The sequence below is a fragment of the Centruroides sculpturatus genome, unplaced genomic scaffold (assembly GCF_000671375.1).
Source record: "Centruroides sculpturatus isolate CEXI.00-Female unplaced genomic scaffold, Cexi_2.0 scaffold751, whole genome shotgun sequence".
Classification (NCBI taxonomy): domain Eukaryota; kingdom Metazoa; phylum Arthropoda; class Arachnida; order Scorpiones; family Buthidae; genus Centruroides; species Centruroides sculpturatus.
In genome coordinates, this window is record NW_019385814.1 from 268,407 (window position 1) to 290,147 (window position 21,741).

A 21,741-nucleotide genomic window follows, 5' to 3' on the forward strand; every position below is an offset into this window, starting at 1 on the left:
GTCTGATCTGGAGATTCCGGATTGTCCCTGACTTCCGGTCTGTATAGGGCGTCAGTATTAGTACGCTTTTTCCTTTTTCTGTGTCTGATCTTGACATTGTATTTCCGTGACTCTGATGCCCAACGTGCCAATTTCGCACTATTTGGAAAAGGGGGATCCCTAGATCGGTAAAATAGGCGAATTTCCTCCTACAACTTCGGTTGTTGTTTGGGATACAGTTAATGTTTTAACAAAGTTTGAGCGAATACATAATTAGCAAAAAATAGTTGAAATAAAGTGATTAAACAAAAATTATTATAAATATTGTAAATAACAGTTCACAAATGCATATATAGAGATATTTTTTGGAGGGGGGAAATGATCTTCACAATTTGAAATCGATCGAACTCACGATGAAATGCTCGTATACACTTGCGCCATCTATCATAGGATAAATGTACTATGCCAGAAACCTTCGCGAGAGTGTATTAAAAAACTTCCCAAAGTTTCATGGCAATCAAATAAACGGTGTGGTAATGCATGAAGGACATATAGATTATACATTCATTTTTATATATATATAGAGTATATATAGATAAATATACCATTTTGATAAACTAGAAATTTTATTTTTTATGTACAAATAAATATCTTTTAATTTCCACACTATCTCAAAAGAAATTTTATTTGGATTATTTAATTTGAATTGAACAAACAATACTTAACTTACCCTTGCAATTAATATCAAGAGTTGTACAGCCTTTCTCTGCATTCGTTAATTCTTTAATCAATGTCAAATTACCACTGCGAGCACCTTGCAAAAGCATTTCTTCGGGAGAACTTTGGCCCGATAATGGTTTGGAACTTTCATTTTCAGACATTCTTCCCAAAACTATCAATTAATAAAAGTAAAATACAATTGGTAAAAATAACTTTAAATAATCTTATTTTTAAAATTACTATTATACATAACATGCTTTACTGGTTTTAAAACACATTAATAATTCATCTTAAATATTTAAAAAATTAAAAATTTGATATTTAAAATCTTTTCCAATAAAACTGTTTCGACAGAGAAAAACCAACAAAATCAAAATTTGAAAAATTTTAGCTATCTCAAACTTTAATGTTCAGATTATAAAAACAATATGTAGATAACATTTTGATAATTTGGACAGAAGTCAAGCTAAAACCCCAATACATTTCCTGACAGACAAAGCTTTCAGATTAAAGCTTAAATTGAGACAATTTAGCCATGATATAGGTCATTTCCTTCATACATTGATATTTAAAGCCAATACTGGATATAGAACTACAGTACATAAAAAAAAAGGTCTTCCTTCTACTCAACATAAATTTCCTAGAATTTTATAGATCCTATAAACTACAAAAAAGCCATCTTAACATTTATGATAGCCAGAGCTCTCAATGTACATATAAATTGGGAGTCTTTGGAAAAAGAATGGGAGATGATTCATCTTATTGTTTGGTCCTATGGTATACCAGAGAACATACTACTTTGGACTCTCAAAAACAAATCTGATGTTAAATTATCATCTAATAGAAGACTTAAAGAAAGGTAATATAAAGAATTTCCTCCATAATTTCTTAAGGATTTTGCCAACTAAAGCATTCCATGACTTACCAGAAATATCAATGACCATCTTGAATATAAAAGTAATCTCATTACTTTTAACATCTAAATGAACAAGAAGATCAAACCATTAAGTAGAAATAGGGTTTACAAGATTCTAATTCAAAGTGAGACAGATCCAAATATGAATATACAAGGGTTTTTTTTCAACCTGCACTAATGCATGAAAAAAAAATCGAAAGCATGTGAGACAGGGACAAGGTACGCACCTAGTGAGTAGTATATTCCCTCACCACTTAGCATTGTGCCAAGCTATTTTAGACATTTGCTACTCTGCAGTAAACATGTAAACATGATGCCCCCAATCCAGTCTCCCTCCAACTGTGAAGTACGAGCAGTAATTCGATTTCTACAGGCCGAAGGGCTGAATGGAGATGAAATTCAGGAAGGATGTGCATGTATATGATGAGAACCTCACGAGCTACGGATGTGTGCGTGAATGGTGCAGGAGATTCAAACAAGGATGTGACAATATTCATGATAAAGGCAGTCAAGAAAGGAAGTGTGTGATGATAGACAATTTGGTGGACAAAGTGGATCAACTGATGCGAGAAAGGCATTGGTTCATGATTTCTGAGGTCAGTGAGGAGTTTCCTCAAATTTCAAGGTCCACACTGTACTGTATACCGCTGACTGACAGTGTTAAACGTTGACTAAATGGCCTGGTGACAACATTCTTCAACATGGGATATACAAAAGCTGTCACATTATGATGTCTGCCTGAATTGACAAGGCAATTATGTGGAAAAATAGGTGAAGACTGTAACTACCTTCTACAAATAAAGTGGTTTTGTTTTTCATTCTTGTTTTTTATTCTGGGTCGGTGGAGGTTCCAAAAAAACCCTCGTACAAGAGTTAAACCACAGTGTGTGAAACAAACATTGTTATAGAAATACATGATCAAGTAAAAAACTTTCCTAGCACAAAGCATTCTTGATAGAAACCTCATTGTCTCAGAAAAAGAGATATTGGAAGTCAGGAGAAGGACCATTGAACTGTGGAAGAAATATGGATTTGTCAAAGAAAGGATTCACACAAACCTTATGGAAAATGAATCCTGGTGAACTTTGACTGAATCTTTGATATTATGTAATTCTAATGGTTCCGATCAAAGTTTCCATAAACAAGAAGTCAAAAAATAGACAGTTTTTGACTTTGTGCCCATGGAAATTTTTGATCAGGGATACTAGAACTACTGTAGGGTCCCACAAACTTGACTTAAGGTGAACTGAGAATGTGAAGAGTTACCAAAAATAATGATTTTTATGCCACGATGATGATGATAGTCTAAATCAGTGTTCCGTAACCTTTTTCTGCTTGCGACACACCTATGACTCGACATGACTCAACACGGCACACCAAAATGTTATTCCCCTCAAAAACATATGTTATGATACTATTAATAGAATTTCTTAATGCCATAAACCTATTATTATTATGTTGAGTTTTGTGAGTTGCACTCGGTTGACACCGATGGCTGTGTACTATGCCAGACCAGAGTCAAGACATAGTAACTTCAAAACAAGACAAAAATTAAATAAGTGTGTCAGTGTGTGTTCAGGAATTCAGGAATTTCTTAACAACATGACAGGTATTCAAAACAGTTGCCTTCTGTAGTGTGATGTATGTTTCTATTCAATTTTAATATTTCCAGGCTTTTCTGTAGCGTGTGGTATGAAACCTGTAGAGGAAAGAATGACAGGTACAATAAGCACCCTATCCATCCTTCATAGATGCCTTATTTCCTGGGCGAGTTCTGTGTACTTGCTAATTTTTTCAGTGCATGTGTTTTGTACATTGTGAATGTTTGGAACAGATATGTCTATAATGTGTGTGATTTTATTATGTTTGTCAATGAGTGTGATGTCTGGTCTGTTGTGGTAAATTGTTTTATCTGTGATTATGGCTGTTGTAGTAAATTTTGTCCGTGTTGTTTTCCAATACTGTCTGTTGAACGTATTTGTAGTATGGTTTGTGGATGTCTAATAATTTGTTTCTTTGCAAGCTCTTAATGTATTTGCTACTTAATTTGCTACTTTGTATTTTCTACTTAATTTGCTACTTTGTCTTAATGTATTTGCTACTTTGCTGTCTTATGTAAATTATCTGTCTGTGCCAAGAGCTTGCATCCAGAAGTGATGTGTTGTATGGTTTCTGGCATGATGTGACATTTTCTGCATGTGTCGTTTGTGATTGTTATATCTTTGAGCATGTGTTTTCTGTAGTTTTTAATATTTATGATCCTTCTGTCTTCCCAGAGAGGCATCCCCGAGCTAACCAGCTCTTTGACGCAGTTTTGTCAACAAAATCCTGGGCCAGGTCATAGGGATGTCTGCCATGGAGTGCCTTTCGTACCCATGATTGCTTAGCGATGTCTATGCTATTTATAAGTTGCCATGCCTGTCCATACATTGTGAATGTAAATTTAAGGATTTATTATTTTAGTTTGCTAGAGTTTCTACTTAATGTAACTGTGACATTTCTTGTTTTTTGTAGAAAAATCCTCACAATATCTATTTGTTTGTAGTGTAGGTTAACTATGTCGATCAGGCCATGTCCGCCATCTTTACGTGGAAGGGTTAATTTTTCTATGGCAGATTTAGGATGATGTTGTTTATGCTTAGTAAGTGTTGTCCTTGTTTTCATTTGGAGATGCTCAAGATCTGTGTGAGTCCAATGTATAATTCCTAAAAAATAAGTGAGTAGTGGGATGACATATGTGTTTATTGCTTTAACATCATTTTATTTCATCAGTGAATGAAATACAAGCATAAGAAACACAACGACTGTGATAAAAATATATAAATAAAACTTGAAATCAATAGAATATATAAAAGTTCACGTCACACCTTTCACCTTATGACGGCACACCGATTACGGAACACTGGTCTAAATAACAGAATTTTTGTAAACGTATTATATGTGCAAAGTCATATACATATTAACTACATACTAATAACTATTTCTATTTGTAGTTAATTTTAATTTTTAAAATATTGGCTATTTAGTGGCTACTTCTGAGCTAGTGACATTTGTGTCACCTTGAAAAAAAAGGCTTATATTGTCAACATATAAAAGTGATGCTATTATCAAGTGTCACCAGTGAATAATGATAACTTATTTAATTCTAGTATTAATAATAACAAACAACTGCACATTGGAGTTAACTATACAAACAACAAGTCCTTTTTTTTCCTATGCACATCCTTTTTAATTCCAATCCAGGAACCACAAAGAGCAGGTGACGTAAAGTAAAACTTCCAAAACAGACAAATACTATTAAAAAACTTACGATTAAAAATGATCTCAACGTTGTGGTTCCTGGATTGGAATTAAAAAGGATGTGCATAGGAAAAAAAGGACTCGTTGTTTGTATAGTCTTAAATTTTCAAATTAACTATATAACTCCTGGACTAAAGTGTACAAGAATGTCAAATTATTGAGAGTTGGGTTTCCAGGAACCTACTGTATAAAATATCAAACATTATGGAAAATTTTTGATATATGTGAATGTCTGTATGTATATATTTATAAACAAGAACCATATGCAATACTCATTAGTTTAATAAGTGTTTATACAGTGTAAGCTGTATTTTTTTTATATTGCTTTCCTTCATAAGTTTGCATTAATAAACAAATAAACTAAACCTTGATAAATCTAGCTACAAATTCATTGAAATAAAAACATTTTCAATCAGATTTTACTTTCAGATTTTTCAGTTACAAACTTTTTGAATTCTTTAGAATGTATAATTACAGATTCAAAATAATAAAGTTGCAAATACGAAAATTTTAAGAATTAATAATTAAAATGTAATAATTAATAAACACAGAAAATTAAACTTTGTAAAATGAATTAAATTAATAAATATCAAACATTTTAAAATTTGTAAGATGTAATTCTTAATAAAATGTTTATAAATTATATTTCGTAAATTGCCCACCAGGCATTTAATAGGTTTTCAAACACAGACTGCCAACCAGCACCCAACAAGTTTTTAGAATCTGTCTGGTGAAGGTTATAAGATTTGCTTCCACTCCATTAGTAGGTCTTCTACATATGAGTAATTTGATGGTCCACTCACCAAAAGCACCTCAAATTTTCACATTTGCTAAGACCCATAAACCAGGAAACCAAATTCATCTAGTAATTGAAAAATGCAGTTCTCCAACATTTTTAATTGAAAAACAACTTGTGAAATTTTACCAAGCTAAAGTTGCTTACCATCCTTTTTTCATCAGCAATTCTCTACAAGTAATACAACACCTTAAATCCATTTCACTTGTCAACAAGGAATATATGACAGTATTGGACTTTCAATCCATATATCCATCTATAAGAATACCTCCATGTTTTTGCACAATAAGGGATTTTCTTTCTCCAACATCAAAGAAGCACATAACATAATGATAAAATCTATCTACAAGGAAGAAGCATGTGTACGGGAAGCCCTATGCCAGCGATTTTATGTGCGCTTGTGTTACGACACCTTGAAAACACCTTTCTCCCCAAGTTTCAGCACTTGATCCTCTTGTATGCTAGATACATCAATGATATCTTCATCTTGTGGAGAAGGAAGCCCAACCTACAGCAATTTTTGGAGATCAATAACAACCCTTATAAATTGTTCCTATTATTCAGGAAAGTGAAACAACAGTATACTTTCTGGACATTCTCATAACATACAGATCTGAAAAAATTTTCACTAAGGTCTACAGAAAACTTACATTTCAACCCATTTTAATCCGATACAATTCTGTAGACCCCAGACACATCAAACTTTCTGCCTTCAGATCCTTGATAAAAAGAGCATACATTCACTGTACAAATATTCAAAACACTATGTTAGAGCTGCATTACATCAAAGAAATTGCTAGGCAACATGATTATCCAGATGAGATAATAAAGCAATTGATTGACACTTTCTTTACACCAGAAACGGCAATGGCAGCAAGAACTGGAGGCAAAGTATAGTCTTAAATTATAACCCCACCTCAGCATCCAGAAGAAAGCGGTTCATGATGGCAATGTATATTTGGTATATCAATGTAACCTGACAATTTTTAAGATACTGCACAATGATAAAAAAAACCGCATGACTGGGAATCAGCCACCGGGATTTACTCCATCCTAGTTGACAACCATTGTGTGACCAGAGGGTCAGCACCTCTTTGGTGCCTTGTCAGAACTTTTCCGTGTTGTTTGGGAACTGTTTTAGTAACCCATCGTGGGATAGGCGTTCGCCTGACTTCTTGAATTGTTGTAAGAACAATTTATGTATATTATTAAACGGTTTTATATGGTAAACCTGTCTCGGTGAGTCATTCCGCGTCCACACGACAGAATTAACCGCTCGGCTGTCGAAAACACCTCACCCCTAATCGGCTGGCCTCACACAAGTGTATGTAACTTTAGATTGCTTGCTTCTAGTTAAAAGATCTTTATAATTTTCCTTATATGGTGCTAAGCACTTATGGAATAACGGAAAAACATCTGGCAACACCAGATGCAGAAGCGTCGAGATCTGGCAAAATTGAAACAATTTTCGCGAAGGACCATGTGTATGGAGACGAAAAGAGAAAATTTACACACTGAAGTACTAATAGTTCACGAAAATAATAATTTTCGTGAACTATTAGTACTTAAGTATGTAAAAATTTATTACATTTCATGTTGTATGAGGGTTTTACCCATTTCTCGAACCGTGTCAGAGTGAATCCGTGCTATAAAAGTACCGTGTTATACGGGGGATGGTACCAATTCTTGAACCATGTTAGAGCGAATCCGTGCTATAGAATTGCCGTGTTATACGGGGGTTACCTGTAAATAAATTATTAAATAAATTTAGAACCTTCTGGAAAAAAGAACTGGCCCGGGATAGGGCTTGAACCCGCAACCTCCGCTTGCCATGCCGTGCGCTTGCCAGTTACACCACCTGGATCCCAAGCGAATCCTCGCTTCCAGAACTATATTACATTAGATATAACCTTACTTGGTTAAATACAGCACTGACTGGGGACAACTCCATCGCCCACGGCCTAAGATCAACACCACAATGGCACTCAGCCAGCTATTGCACTACCCAGCAAGGTATATATATATAAATTTCTTTTTTCCAGAAGATTCTAAATTTATTTAATAATTTATTCATTTAATTATAATTATTAATTTACTTAAGAGATGGCACCTAACGTCTACCTCTAGTGTCAAATTACTTTATACCAATCATTTAATTAGCCTTATTATAGCCCGATATTTAGGCGATCATTTGATGATTTATTGTATACCACTCTGGCTTTAAGATGTTATCATTTATAGAGATAATGTTTGGTGTTCCTATAGGGAGACACAGGGTTCTATATCCATGGTGAAACGAGTGACAACTGCCATTATAGATCGGGTGGAGACTTCTTGCATCAGGGAAAGTTAGGCGGCAACTGCCTCTTTCAGCTGTCAATTACAATATCAATTTGGTAATGCTGGGAAGTCAAGGTATCACAGGAAAGCGTTGCTTTTGTCATTGAGAAAATGTAAATCGAAATTTTCTCAGGTAGTAGATGACAACAATTATCGAGTAGGTATGACAAAATCAACAACTGATTTTCATTAAAGTTTGAATTCTCACAATTGTTTCAATTCAAGGCTAGTCTACATAGGAGCCAAACTTTGTAATTTACAGCAGAGAATCAAGCAGCTAGAAAAAATCTTGGTAACATGACACTGGCAGCTTATTCATGGAATAATGACATACACATTCAATGAGATCAAGCCAAAGTCATTAGACTCACTTCTAACTTACACAACAGGTTTCTAGAAAAATTAGAAATATATAAAGCACACAAAAAGTCATACTGCATTAATCATCCAGATGCTGAAACCTATCAAATGCCTAGCAGGCAAGTTACAAAATATAATTTATGAGCATTTTATTAATTACATCTTATAAATTTTAAATATATATACTTGCTTTTTAATAAAAAGTAAAATACATCTGGATACGAGTCCAATTTTGCTTGCCATGTCCAATCACCAGGAACAACTATTTCCATTGCAGAGACAACCTTTCTTTAGAGGCTATGCCTCTGCACAAATATGTAAAACAGTTTAAAATGTTCACAGGTGACAATCCCAACACAATTAAAAATATAATATTTCTTTGTAGAGAAGGGCTGGCAGAATTACAATTACAAGTCTCTGCAATGGAAATAGTTGTTCCTGGTGATTGGACATGGCAAGCAAAATTGGACTCGTATCCAGATGTATTTTACTTTTTATTAAAAAGCAAGTATATATATTTAAAATTTATAAGATGTAATTAATAAAATGCTCATAAATTATATTTTGTAACTTGCCTGCTAGGCATTTGATAGGTTTCAGCATCTGGATGATTAATGCAGTATGACTTTTTGTGTGCTTTATATATTTCTAATTTTTCTAGAAACCTGTTGTGTAAGTTAGAAGTGAGTCTAATGACTTTGGCTTGATCTCATTGAATGTGTATGTCATTATTCCATGAATAAGCTGCCAGTGTCATGTTACCAAGATTTTTTCTAGCTGCTTGATTCTCTGCTGTAAATTACAAAGTTTGGCTCCTATGTAGACTAGCCTTGAATTGAAACAATTGTGAGAATTCAAACTTTAATGAAAATCAGTTGTTGATTTTGTCATACCTACTCGATAATTGTTGTCATCTACTACCTGAGAAAATTTCGATTTACATTTTCTCAATGACAAAAGCAACGCTTTCCTGTGATACCTTGACTTCCCAGCATTACCAAATTGATATTGTAATTGACAGCTGAAAGAGGCAGTTGCCGCCTAACTTTCCCTGATGCAAGAAGTCTCCACCCGATCTATAATGGCAGTTGTCACTCGTTTCACCATGGATATAGAACCCTGTGTCTCCCTATAGGAACACCAAACATTATCTCTATAAATGATAACATCTTAAAGCCAGAGTGGTATACAATAAATCATCAAATGATCGCCTAAATATCGGGCTATAATAAGGCTAATTAAATGATTGGTATAAAGTAATTTGACACTAGAGGTAGACGTTAGGTGCCATCTCTTAAGTAAATTAATAATTATAATTAAATGAATAAATTATTAAATAAATTTAGAATCTTCTGGAAAAAAGAAATTTATATATATATACCTTGCTGGGTAGTGCAATAGCTGGCTGAGTGCCATTGTGGTGTTGATCTTAGGCCGTGGGCGATGGAGTTGTCCCCAGTCAGTGCTGTATTTAACCAAGTAAGGTTATATCTAATGTAATATAGTTCTGGAAGCGAGGATTCGCTTGGGATCCAGGTGGTGTAACTGGCAAGCGCACGGCATGGCAAGCGGAGGTTGCGGGTTCAAGCCCTATCCCGGGCCAGTTCTTTTTTCCAGAAGGTTCTAAATTTATTTAATAATTTATTTACAGGTAACCCCCGTATAACACGGCAATTCTATAGCACGGATTCGCTCTAACATGGTTCAAGAATTGGTACCATCCCCCGTATAACACGGTACTTTTATAGCACGGATTCACTCTGACACGGTTCGAGAATNATTTGCAACTTCATTATTTTGAGTTTGTAATTACACATTCTAAAGAATTCAGAAAGCTTGTAACTGAGAAAGACCAGTAAAATCTGATTGAAAACATTTTTATTTCAATAAATTTGTGCCTGAATTTGATAAATTCAGCTACAAATTTATAAGGCTTAGTTTGTTTGTTATCTTGGACTAACCAGTTTTCCCACCTGCTTAAAGTTTGCATTAATATTTCAAATTACATTTTATAGTAATATAAAAAAATCAAAAATAATAACAATATAAGTATTTCTAATCTGAATTAATAAAATGTCTTACATTACAAAAAGAATTCAACTGAAATAATTTTTACATTACTAAATATTATTGAATGCCAACTGTTCTATACTAAACAGTAGAAATTTAATGACAAAGGCTTTCATTAGAAAAAAATGCAATGAATAAACAGTTATCAATAAAAATTGGTAACTGTTTATTCATTGCATTTTTTTCATTGTCATTAAATTTCTAATAGACTTATATCATCAAAATTTTTTTGTAGGTTCCTATGTAATAATACATTTAAAGATAACTTACTTAAAATAGAACAACAAGAATAAAACACTTATGCTTGCAAATCACAAAAGTAATCTGAATACAGTATATATATTCAGATTACTTTTGTGATTATATAAATTTATAACTTAATTATAAGGCTTTAATTATATAATTTGTGATATATATTAAATATTTAAATTATATCATCAATTTTTGACCTAAAATTTTCCAAATTTGCTGTATTAAAATATATTTTCAAAAATTTATTTTTGGAGTACCTCCAAATTAAGAAATTCACAAATTCTAAACATTTAAATTTACTAATTTTTTTTTTTTTGGAATCCTAAATATACTTTTTATTTATATGTATCTGTTAGATTAAGAATTTTCTATATGATGACTAATTTAATTGTAATAATATATTTATTCAATTAATTATTGATTATAATCTTTCTGAATTGTCTCATATCTATTTATAATTTTATACAACTGTTTAGATAAGAAATAATTTAAACTAAATTGCATATGAAATTTTTATAATAAAATAACTCAAAAACCAACCACCAATAATGAAAACAACATAACAGGAAACTTAATTGTAAAATATAAATCATAAAATATTATAATGTATTAAAATGATGTCATATCTTAAACAAAAATTATATTAATATATAAATAATTATAAAAATATTTATTTTATTTAATATTTTATATAATTATAAAATAAAGTATACAATAAAAATTTATATATATAAGTGCAATATACTTCAAAAAGTATTGTATTTTTATCTTATCATTTTTTTTTTTATCTTTCAATGTTTTAATTACATTAATATGTAGGATATGTAGTAATCAAACAAAGTTCCTGTAAAAATAAAAATTTAACTTCCTTTTACATGTATGCATTTGTTCTACAATTTTATAAATGCTGATATTCTCATAACTAAAAAAGATTTGTTTATATTTCTACAATCATAATCAAGTAACTTACAATGCTTTGTGTTATGAAGTATTGTAAGTTTTATAACCAACCATCAAGATTCTAATACAGTAAGACCCGCTTAATGCAGGGGATGTGTTCCTAGACAACAAAGCACTAAGTGAAACAGCATTAAACGAGGCCATTTTAACTTAGAATAAATAGGGTTAGGGGAACATGTGACCAAAAATCAACAAATTTTACTTTAATTTTAAGTTATTTTTACATTAATTTGTATAATATATGTTAAATAACACAAACATATACACACAGAAATGTAAAGTTCATATTTTGCTATGAATGTCCTGGCTTTTCTGAAATTCTTGCTTTTTTCAATAAAGTCATGAAGTTTCATTTGTTGCTTTTTTTTTTCCTTAAGCAAATGTTTGTAGCAGAAGATTGCATCCAAAACGCCTTGTTTTGCTTTTGCACTCCATTCCTTTCAAAATCTAGATCATTTGCTACAATTTGATCAACAATTTCAGTTATCTTACCAAACTTTTACTAAGGAAATCTGTAGATAAATTTTTTGGGGGTTTCGTTTTCAGAATCTCTATTTTCCTGTTGCACATGAATTCCATGTTCTGCCAGTTCTTGAAGGCCATCGTTAATAAGGCTCTCACCAGAAACCTGCTGTAACTCCTCAATATCCTGCTCGTCTACATCTCCTAGTCATGCTATATTGATTAGGTTGAGTTTGGTCAACCTAACAATACAGCGATAGGCTCTTCTTGGATACCTTCAGCCATAACTTCTTCCACACTTCATTTTAGCATTTATCAGTTAATTCTTGCCAAGCGAAGTCAATATTTCCTATGGCATCCATGATGTTATATTTTTCCAAAATTGCACCAAACAAACATAGATTTAAAGAAAGTACACCTTTTTGCCATCTTTTGCTGATTGGTTTGTGTTTGCAAATAATCATATTATATACGAATCAATGAAATGCTGCAATAATTTAAATCGGCATAAATTTTGTGCTTTTTTTAGGCTTTGAGCAGACTACATTATATCAAATCAGTGTTAAGCAGGGTATTACTGTATACTAAAATTTTTGAATTGTTGTAATTATAGATATTGTTATCAAGTAACATTAGAATTAAAATCAAGTAAAAATATATTTATAAAATTTTGATTATAATCACAGTTTTCAGTTGATATTTTTAAGCTGTTTTTTTTTGCATTATCAGCTTCAACAATTGGCTGATAAAAAAGCATTCATTATCAGTTCTTATTAGTCTTAACCAGTACTTCAAATACTAAACATTCACTTTTTTAATTGTTATTTGCTCATAGTACAGTAGTTTAAACTGCTGAAATTTCTTCTTTCAATTATGGAGTCATAATTAATGGAGTAGCTGTTGTTAAAGTCAGTACTACAAAAGCAACAGGCTAACAACACTAGATGATTATAATTATCTATACTATTATTATAAAGAGGTAATGTTTGTAAGTAAGTTTGTATGTAGCGGGTAATCTCCGAAACTATTCATCCGATTTCAAAAATTCTTTCACCAGTATTTAGAATGGAACTTCAGGGTGGACATAGGCTGTATATTATTCCGGTAAACATTCATATAAATTAAAAGATATCATCTAGGTTAAGGCCTTTATGTCCAACAGATGGCGCTACGAGTATGATGACCTAAATTTGCTTTTCTGTGAGGATGAACTAAAGCAGATCATCTTCTATCTATCTATATAAATAAAAATGTAATGTTCGTTTGTTCCTACCGATTCCTTTGAAATTTTGACACTACGTTGTATTCGAATACGCACATGTTTTTATATAATATACGTGTCGAAATTTTCCCCACTGGGGGGAGATGAACAGGATTAAGGCTTACCTTAAAGAACTTTGCTTCTATTTATACTATTTTAAATGCAATTTTTGCATTTTTGATTGCGTTTTAATAGGGTACGTCAAGAGAATGTACACTAAGAAGGGATTTTTCGAAAATTCCCCCCTCCACGGGGAGGTGTTATACATTTATAATAGATACATTCTGAGCCACAACAACACGTAGCGGTATCTGCTAGTTAATAATAATTGACAAAACTTAGTTATGCATTTTTTAATTGTTCTGACATGTTCTTTTAATAGCAATCAATGAAATCAGAATTTTCATTAGTCATGTAGTCATGGGCATCTGTAGAGGAGGCAAACTTCTTCACTTGCCCTCTTCTATAATCAAGTAAAAGATTCCACAAATTTTAATCATAAAAGTGATTGAGATATGTTAAGTTTACACCTCAACCATGAGATGCTTTGTCTGTCTTTTTATATTTATGTAATATTGTATTCTATAATCTACTTGTGAAAAAACACAAAGTTAAATTATTAAATAAAAATTTATTGAAGTAATCATATCTCCAAGCTTTGCCCTCTGAAAAATTTTCTGCAAATGTCCATGACTGCAGTCTAATTTACTTACCCTGCTTAATATCATCATCATCATCGTCAAGTTCCAAAGTGATAACAATAAGTAAATTATACCATATTTTCAAAAATAAAAAATTATTAGAAGTGAGATCTGGCCTGTGTAAAGAATGTTGAACAATTTATGACCTCGGATCATTAGTTTTTCAGTAATAATGTGTGCTACTTATCTATGTGAAAGTGTATATAAAGAAAAACAAAAGTACATTTTTGTAAATTAAATGATTCCTTCTTAATATATAGTGTAACTTGTGAATTTCTTTCAAGATTTTGCAGCAGTATTTGTTACAAACTACAGAATTACATAGTAAACCATACATACAGTAAACCAAACCACAAATGATATCTCTTGCATCTGAAAAAACATTTCTCATACTGTAGCTTAACCTACTGATAGAAAAATATTCCTTTGCTGCTATATTTTCATTATCTGTTACTGTTACACAAATATAATTTACTACTATAGTATATTCTCATTTAGATTTATACTGACAGGCTAATCTTCAAAAAGTTTCTTGTTCTATCTACTTGATTGCAGAAATAATTATTAATTCAATTTGTACACATGCATCAGTTTTCTACTACCTATAAATGATATTAGATACTTTTGAAATATTACTGACTGTTACTAATATATTTTCAGTTGTATATAATATATTACATAATTGCATTAAATGTTAAAAACATATCATATATTTATTTTAAAAAATTTTAATACAAATAATAGTATATATTCAAATAGATAATATATGGTGTATACAAGAAATTTTTACTGACCAATTCTTTGTTTTCATATTATAATTCAATTAGTTTTAATAAATAACTCATTTTTATTTAATAAATAATCTCAAACTATTTTAATGAAATTCATACATATAATGGAGCTAAAAATTAAGATGACAAAATGAAAATGTTTCTATTTAAAAATTCTTTATCTTTTTATTTAAAAAAAATAAAGAATGAGAGAAAAATGGTAATTTTATAATAAGTTTTAAATGTATACTTTTTAAAGAACAAAATTTTCCCTGACACTGTTTTTAAAAAGCTTTTTTTTTTTTGGATTCAAAAGGACTTTGGCAAAATGTATTTTATGAAGAGCTCTAAAAAAGTAAAGTTATGTATGTCCAGTTAGCTTTTGCAGCTTCACATATAAAATTTATACTTAGTATATCACTTTATCATATGAAGTCCTAGTTTCATATGAACACTCTTCATTGAAAAACTGTTAGGAAGCAAAATTCTGTTAAAAATTAAAATTCTTAGAAAGCAAAATAAAATCATAAATTTGTCTATAAATAATTAGTAGGGTTCCAATTTAATTTTACATGTTTTTCTTGCTGATATGTAAGAAAGTCAAACTTTGATATGTGACTTCCCCCATTGATTTCTGAAGAAAATTATGCTAATTTTATGTAAAATATTTTTCCATATTTTAGTGGTTACTATACATTTCTCCATATTTTTCATCATTTCTGGCATGCCAACTGCATTAGGGTGACTAATTGATAGTTATTAACTGTTGCACAAATTTAAAAAGCTATTAGAGTTTGAGATTAAGCTAACTTAAGTATTCCTTCATGTTTGAATTTTTAATAGTTTTAATGATCATTGTACTGTACATCCATTTACTCAAGCATATTCAAAATTTTTTTATATTTCATAAAATTAAATATAGATTAGTAGCTATCAAACTTCCTGTAAAATATACAATTCAACCAGTTCTGTTTATTGCCTTGCTAGTTCAGATATAACGCCAAAAGAATCCCTTTCATGTAAATTACAATTGTGAACAAAAGAATTCCCAGATGGAACTTTTACTATATGAGTAAATGGAAAGTGGAATACTTGTAGATGGAAAAATATTTTTCTGCCAGCAAAGCAAGAAAATGTACGTACATTGAATACACAGTGAAATATCAAAAATCAGGACTAACCTGAATCCCATACAAATTTTCAAATATACAGTACATATAAATTAACATTTTAAGTATGGTAAACTCCAAATATACTGTAATTCAGGTTTAAATGTTCTAAGTTCAAGTAAGTATTTCACAAGAAATGTAGGAATACTTAAAAAGTTTCAAAATATAATTTACAGAATCACTACATTTAAACAAAACATACACTAATCATAATCTCAAAATTAAAAAATTATGATTTCTAAATGAATGTTAGTACAGTAGAATCTCATTTTAATGGATAGCTTTGGGTGCCAAAAATAATCCATTGTTCTGAGAATCTATTATATCATAAACAATTTCCCACAGATCCAGGAAAATACCTGTTATTTGAAAAAAAAATTTCCATTTTTTAACCCCCTACATATAAGAAATACCTGTACTTGAAATTATTAAGTCTCTTGAGATCTTTATCCTTTATTCTATAGAAACACACGTTACAAGATCATGTAATATGCCATGCAACAAAGCTGACAAACTGTATATACTGTAAGCACAATGAGGCAAAGCACTTCAATCGACTTCACAATTTATTAAAAAATTCATCCATATTGGTTCCTTTATGCTGTTTTTCTGCCTACTGAATACAACCACCACTTGATGTTAGCAATGTCATATACAACCTGTTCGTTTATGCCAAAACTCATCAGGAAAGTCTTCATGACTTCCTAATGAATTTGACCACACTTCGACCAGCATCAGAATATTCACTAGGTAACTCCTCCTCAACTACATCAGTCTGCCAACTTTCTTTGTACAATTCTTCAATTGTACATATCCCAGATGTAACAAGTGCATCATCAAACTACAAATTCCTGGAAACACTCAAATATTAATAAATGTTGAAAAATAATAATATAATCCATTTCAAATGAAACAAGCTACATCATTGGCTTGCTTAGCCAGCTGTATTAAAGCTGCTTTACTAGCAATGTGTCCAATGTGACAGAGTCAGTCAATGTTTAAAGATTACTTCAATTTAATTGCTACAACCACATTCATAACTAGAAGTTAAAAAATAGTAAAAAATGCAGCTCTGAATTGGGCTCGTCATCATTAGATCATTAGAGCTGTAGATCATGTCCCTAAGAGTAAAAAAGTCAAAGATTGTCTGGGGGGGTCGAAACTTTAGGGGGTCCAAGTCCTATTCAGAACTGCAATTTCACTAATGTGTAATAAATATATTTATTAAAATCGTCACGCAAAAATGTTTAAATTTTGGCTTAAACAATTCTTAAATCAATATAACTATAAACGTTACGCAAAAACTTTAAATCCCAAAGAGAATGCTAAACTTTTTAATAAATTAACTCACCTTATCACATAAATAAAAAATTACATAAAATCAACTTTCATTGCGACAAAAGCTATATACGCTGTGATCAATGTAGAAATTACACATAAGGAGAATGAAAAATAAACATTATTAAATTCACACAGTAGCTATATCGAAGCAAAATAAAATAACATCGAAAAAACAGGTGAGCAGAAGAGAGATCAGATAGTAAAGCGCCCCCTGCGATATTTAAATTATACGCATGTATTATAAAAATATATATATTTAATTTATAAAAATAATATTAATTGTTTTATTATAATGTATATAGACAGAAATTATGAAACTTTACGGTAAGAATTTATTTTTTTCCAGAGTTTTTTTTTTAATAACTCTTTCCATCCTGTGGGCACTAAGAGGGCCTCTTTTTGCAAGCCCATTATGGGTGGTGAGGGATGGGGCCTGACATATCCGAACGGACCACCCCGAAAAATTCCTGGGAATTATTTGACTTGTCCGGATTTGCTCACGGGTTCTTCAGAGCGGTAGTCTGCCACCTTGACCGCTCATACAGCCGTCGGATGGGACGGTTTTTTAGTATAGATAATGTGAGATCCGACCTCAGAATAAGCCCAAAATTGTTCATTTTCTCCCTAAATTTTCGACGTATTTAAAATAAATTTGTCGCCTCCTCGTTAAAATAACATTGTCAGAAAAAAGAATCAAATATCGATCGCAACTTATAACTTTCATCGTTAATATAAACATTCAACCCTCGAACAATGACATTCCTCTGCTGCAAGACAGAAAGTTTAAAGTCCGAATTCGTCATTTTGTTTTGGTCCCGGGAACAACTTTGACCTCCACACCTGCAGGACCAACTCTATCTCACACTATAGGAGATTACCTGACTGATTTTACCTGACTGATTTTCCCAGTCCGAAGCTATAAAAGCGACTTCTTTTCCCCTCCTCGGGGGAGTCTCACATCTACGGTCAAAAAGGATTAAGTCTCCGGGAAACTTTAACTTTGTGCGGCGAACTCTGTGCCTACATTGAAATTGACTAGAGGTATGAACAAATAATTGTAAACTCTCCGCGAGTTAGGAGCTAATAGTGAGCTAAATTCATTTCCCCATGTTAGATTTTGTAACCTATTTTTTGTTTCGTTAATCTAATAAATCGTTGTTTCATTGTTAAATGGCGTCCTTTTACTCGTATATCGCCTACGCCTCGTCGACGACCCCTCTCACCTCCTCCACTCGACCTGACAAAAAGTATACCGATCCTTCGGGACCGCATTCGAAATTTAGCCATCTTGACAAGTGAGCAGGTTTAACGACCTGTAGCCGAAAAGGGAGAGTCGACGGTTTCCGACCTCCCCGGCGGTTCACAATAATATAATCGTTCCATCCTTTTTCCATTACACCTCTCGACCGAATAGCCGAGAGGTTAAGACGCTCTGGAGATCCGGACGAGTCAAAATTCCGAAGAATTATTTTTGTGGTGGTCCGTCTAGATATATCGGGTTCCGTTCTTTAATACTCTCCCGCGGAGGGAAATTTCCAAAATCCCCTTTTTAGTGTGCCTTCTCATGACGTACCCTAAATTTGTACCAAATTTCAACTTCTAACAGTTTGGACTATGCGCTTATTATTATTATTATTATTATGTTGGGTTTTGTGAGTTATACTCGGTTCACACCGGTGGCTGTGTACTATGCCGGACCAGAGTCAAGGCATAGCAACCAAAACAAAACTAAAATTAAATGGGTGTGTCAGTGTCAGTGTCTGTATTAAGGAATTTCCTAACAGTATGGCATGTATTCAATATAGTGGCCTTCTGTAGTGTGATGTATGTATTTCTACTCAATTGTAATGTTCCCAGGCTTTTGTGTAGCGTGTGTGGTATCACACCTGTACAGGAGAGAACGACAGGTACAATAAGCACCCTATCCATCTTCCACAGATGCCTGATTTCCTGGGCGAGTTCTGTGTACTTTTTCAGTGCATGTGTTTTGAACATTGTGAGTGTTTGGAATGGCTATGTCTATAATGTATGTGATTTTATTGTGTTTGTCAATGAGTGTGATGTCTGGTCTGTTGTGGTAAATTGTTTTATCTGTGATTATGGCTCTGTCGTAATACATTTTGTGCGTGTTATTTTCCAGTACTGTCTGTGGAATATACTTGTAGTATGATTCGTGGATGTCTGCCAATTTGTGTTTCTTTGCAAGCTCTTGGTATATTATATTTGCTACTTGATTGTGTCTATGTAAGTAATCTGTCTGTGCCAAGAGCTTGCACCCAGAAGTGATGTGTTGTATAGTTTCTGGCATGATGTGACATTTTCTGCATGTGTCATTTGTGAGTGTTGTATCTTTAAGTATGTGTTTTCTGTAGTTTTTAGTATTTATGACCTGATCCTGTATGGCAATCATGAATCCTTCCGTCTCCCCAAAGAGGCGTCCCCGATCTAACCAGCTGTTTGACGCAGTTTTGTCAACAAAATCCTGGGCCAGGTCATAAGGATGCCTGCCATGGAGAGCCTTTTGAGCCCATAATTGCTTAATGTTGTCTATGCTTTTTATGTGTTGTGTCATGTCTGTGTGTTGTGAGTGTAAGTTTAATGGTGTGCTATTTAAGTCTGCTAGAGTTACTGCTTTATGTAATTGTGATGTTTCTTGTTTCCTGTAGAAAAACTCTCGCAGTGACTGTATTTGTTTGTAGTGAAGGTTAACTATGTCAATCAGACCACGTCCGCCATCTTTACTTAGAAGGGTTAATCTTTCTGTGGCGGATTTAGGATGATTTTGTTTATGCTTAGTAAGTGTTGTTCTTGTTTTCCTTTGGAGTTGCTCGAGATCTGTGTGAGTCCAATGTATAACTCCGAAAGAGTATGTGAGTACTGGGATGACATATGTGTTTATTGCTTTAACTGTGTGTTTTGCATTTAACTGTGTTCTAAGTATAGCGTTTAACCTACTTTGGTATTCTTTAATTAATCGTTGCTTTATTTGTGTATGTTCTGTTAGTTTGGCCTGTTGGAATCCTAAGTACTTGTAGAACTCGCCCTCTTCCATGGATTCAATAACGTCTCCATTTCCAAGTACAAAATCTTTCTTCAGGATTCCTTTTTCTTTGTGAAGTTTTTTGCATTTGTCTAAGCCAAACTCCATTTGTATGTCCTTAGTGTATGAGTGTGTGATTTGTAGGAGTTGATGAAGTTGTTTCTGTGTGGATGCATAAAGTTTTATGTCGTCCATGTACATGAGATGTGACAGTGTAAACTGTGTTGTTTTTCGTGTCTGATATTGTAGCCGTATTGCGTGTTGTTTAACATGTTGGATAATGGATTCAGGGCTAGGCAGAACCAGAGAGGACTCAAGGAATCTCCTTGAAAAATTCCTCGCCTAATGAATATTTCGTTTGTTTGTATGGAAGTGTTACTAACCCTGAGATGTAGTGTTGTTCTCCAGTGCTGCATAGTGTTTTGGAAGAATGCAATGAGTGATGGATATATTTTGTACATGTGTAGAATATGTAGCAGCCAACTGTGTGGAACACTGTCAAATGCTTTTCTGTAGTCTATATTTATTATTATTATTACAGTATTACGAACTCATCTCGATTATATTAAAATATTGGCAACCGTTTTACGGAATTTGAAAGTTTTAAAATTTTAAATAAAAGCTATTTTCAATTTTGTGATTTTTATATTTGCACATTTGATACACACGAACTTCCATACACTCAATTTTATTTTTATAGCAACAGGAAATAATTGTTAATTCGATCTCGGATAGTTCTAAATCCCGTTAGTTCGTAACTGTACTTTTGTCCCAGCCGGAGATATAGAGATTTGTAGTGTTTCTCAAACGGGATTCCGGGATCCCGATTGTTTTTTTAACCCGGGAAATTTTTCTTATCCCGGGAAATCCCACAAATTTCTTAAAAATTCACTTTTTTTCTTATTTTGTGTTAAGGTTAAGAAATTTTGCAAATAGAAAACATAATTATCTCATTCACTGTCAGAATACATTTGTATTTATTAATTTTAAATCTACCTATTATTTTTTTTTTTTTAATTTTTGCTCGTTACGGCATGTCACAAATGGTCGATAATCAATACGTAGCTTATTTGTGGCAGGACTCTGAAAATTCTTTACTTGTCAGAACCTGTAATATATGGAATAATTGTGCTTACGCTGTCTTAATTTTTAACCATACCCAGTAGCTTCAATAAATGCGTGACGCCAGATTGTGCAAATTGAGCAAAGATACAAACGAGTATAATGTCTACAAGTATGAAGTTTTTCTTCATAAACCTGATTATTAAAGCCAAACGAATTGCCGAATTATTGAGCTATAAGCT

The 21,741-nt window shown here is 32.4% G+C and overlaps 1 protein-coding gene across 1 annotated transcript in view; it reads right to left on the bottom strand.

Annotated features, from left to right (window-relative positions):
* Nucleotides 1-17,590, bottom strand: part of LOC111642286 (oxysterol-binding protein-related protein 1-like) — a 190,167-nt gene extending 172,577 nt beyond the window's left edge. Inside the window, exons 1-2 of the mRNA XM_023388617.1 lie at nt 17,408-17,590; nt 710-871 (exon numbers count right to left, since the gene is read on the bottom strand). Of these exons, the coding sequence (XP_023244385.1) occupies nt 710-860 (151 nt within the window). The 5' untranslated portion in view covers nt 861-871; nt 17,408-17,590. The remainder of the gene's footprint in view (nt 1-709; nt 872-17,407) is intronic.
* Between the last annotated feature and the right edge of the window lie 4,151 nt (nt 17,591-21,741).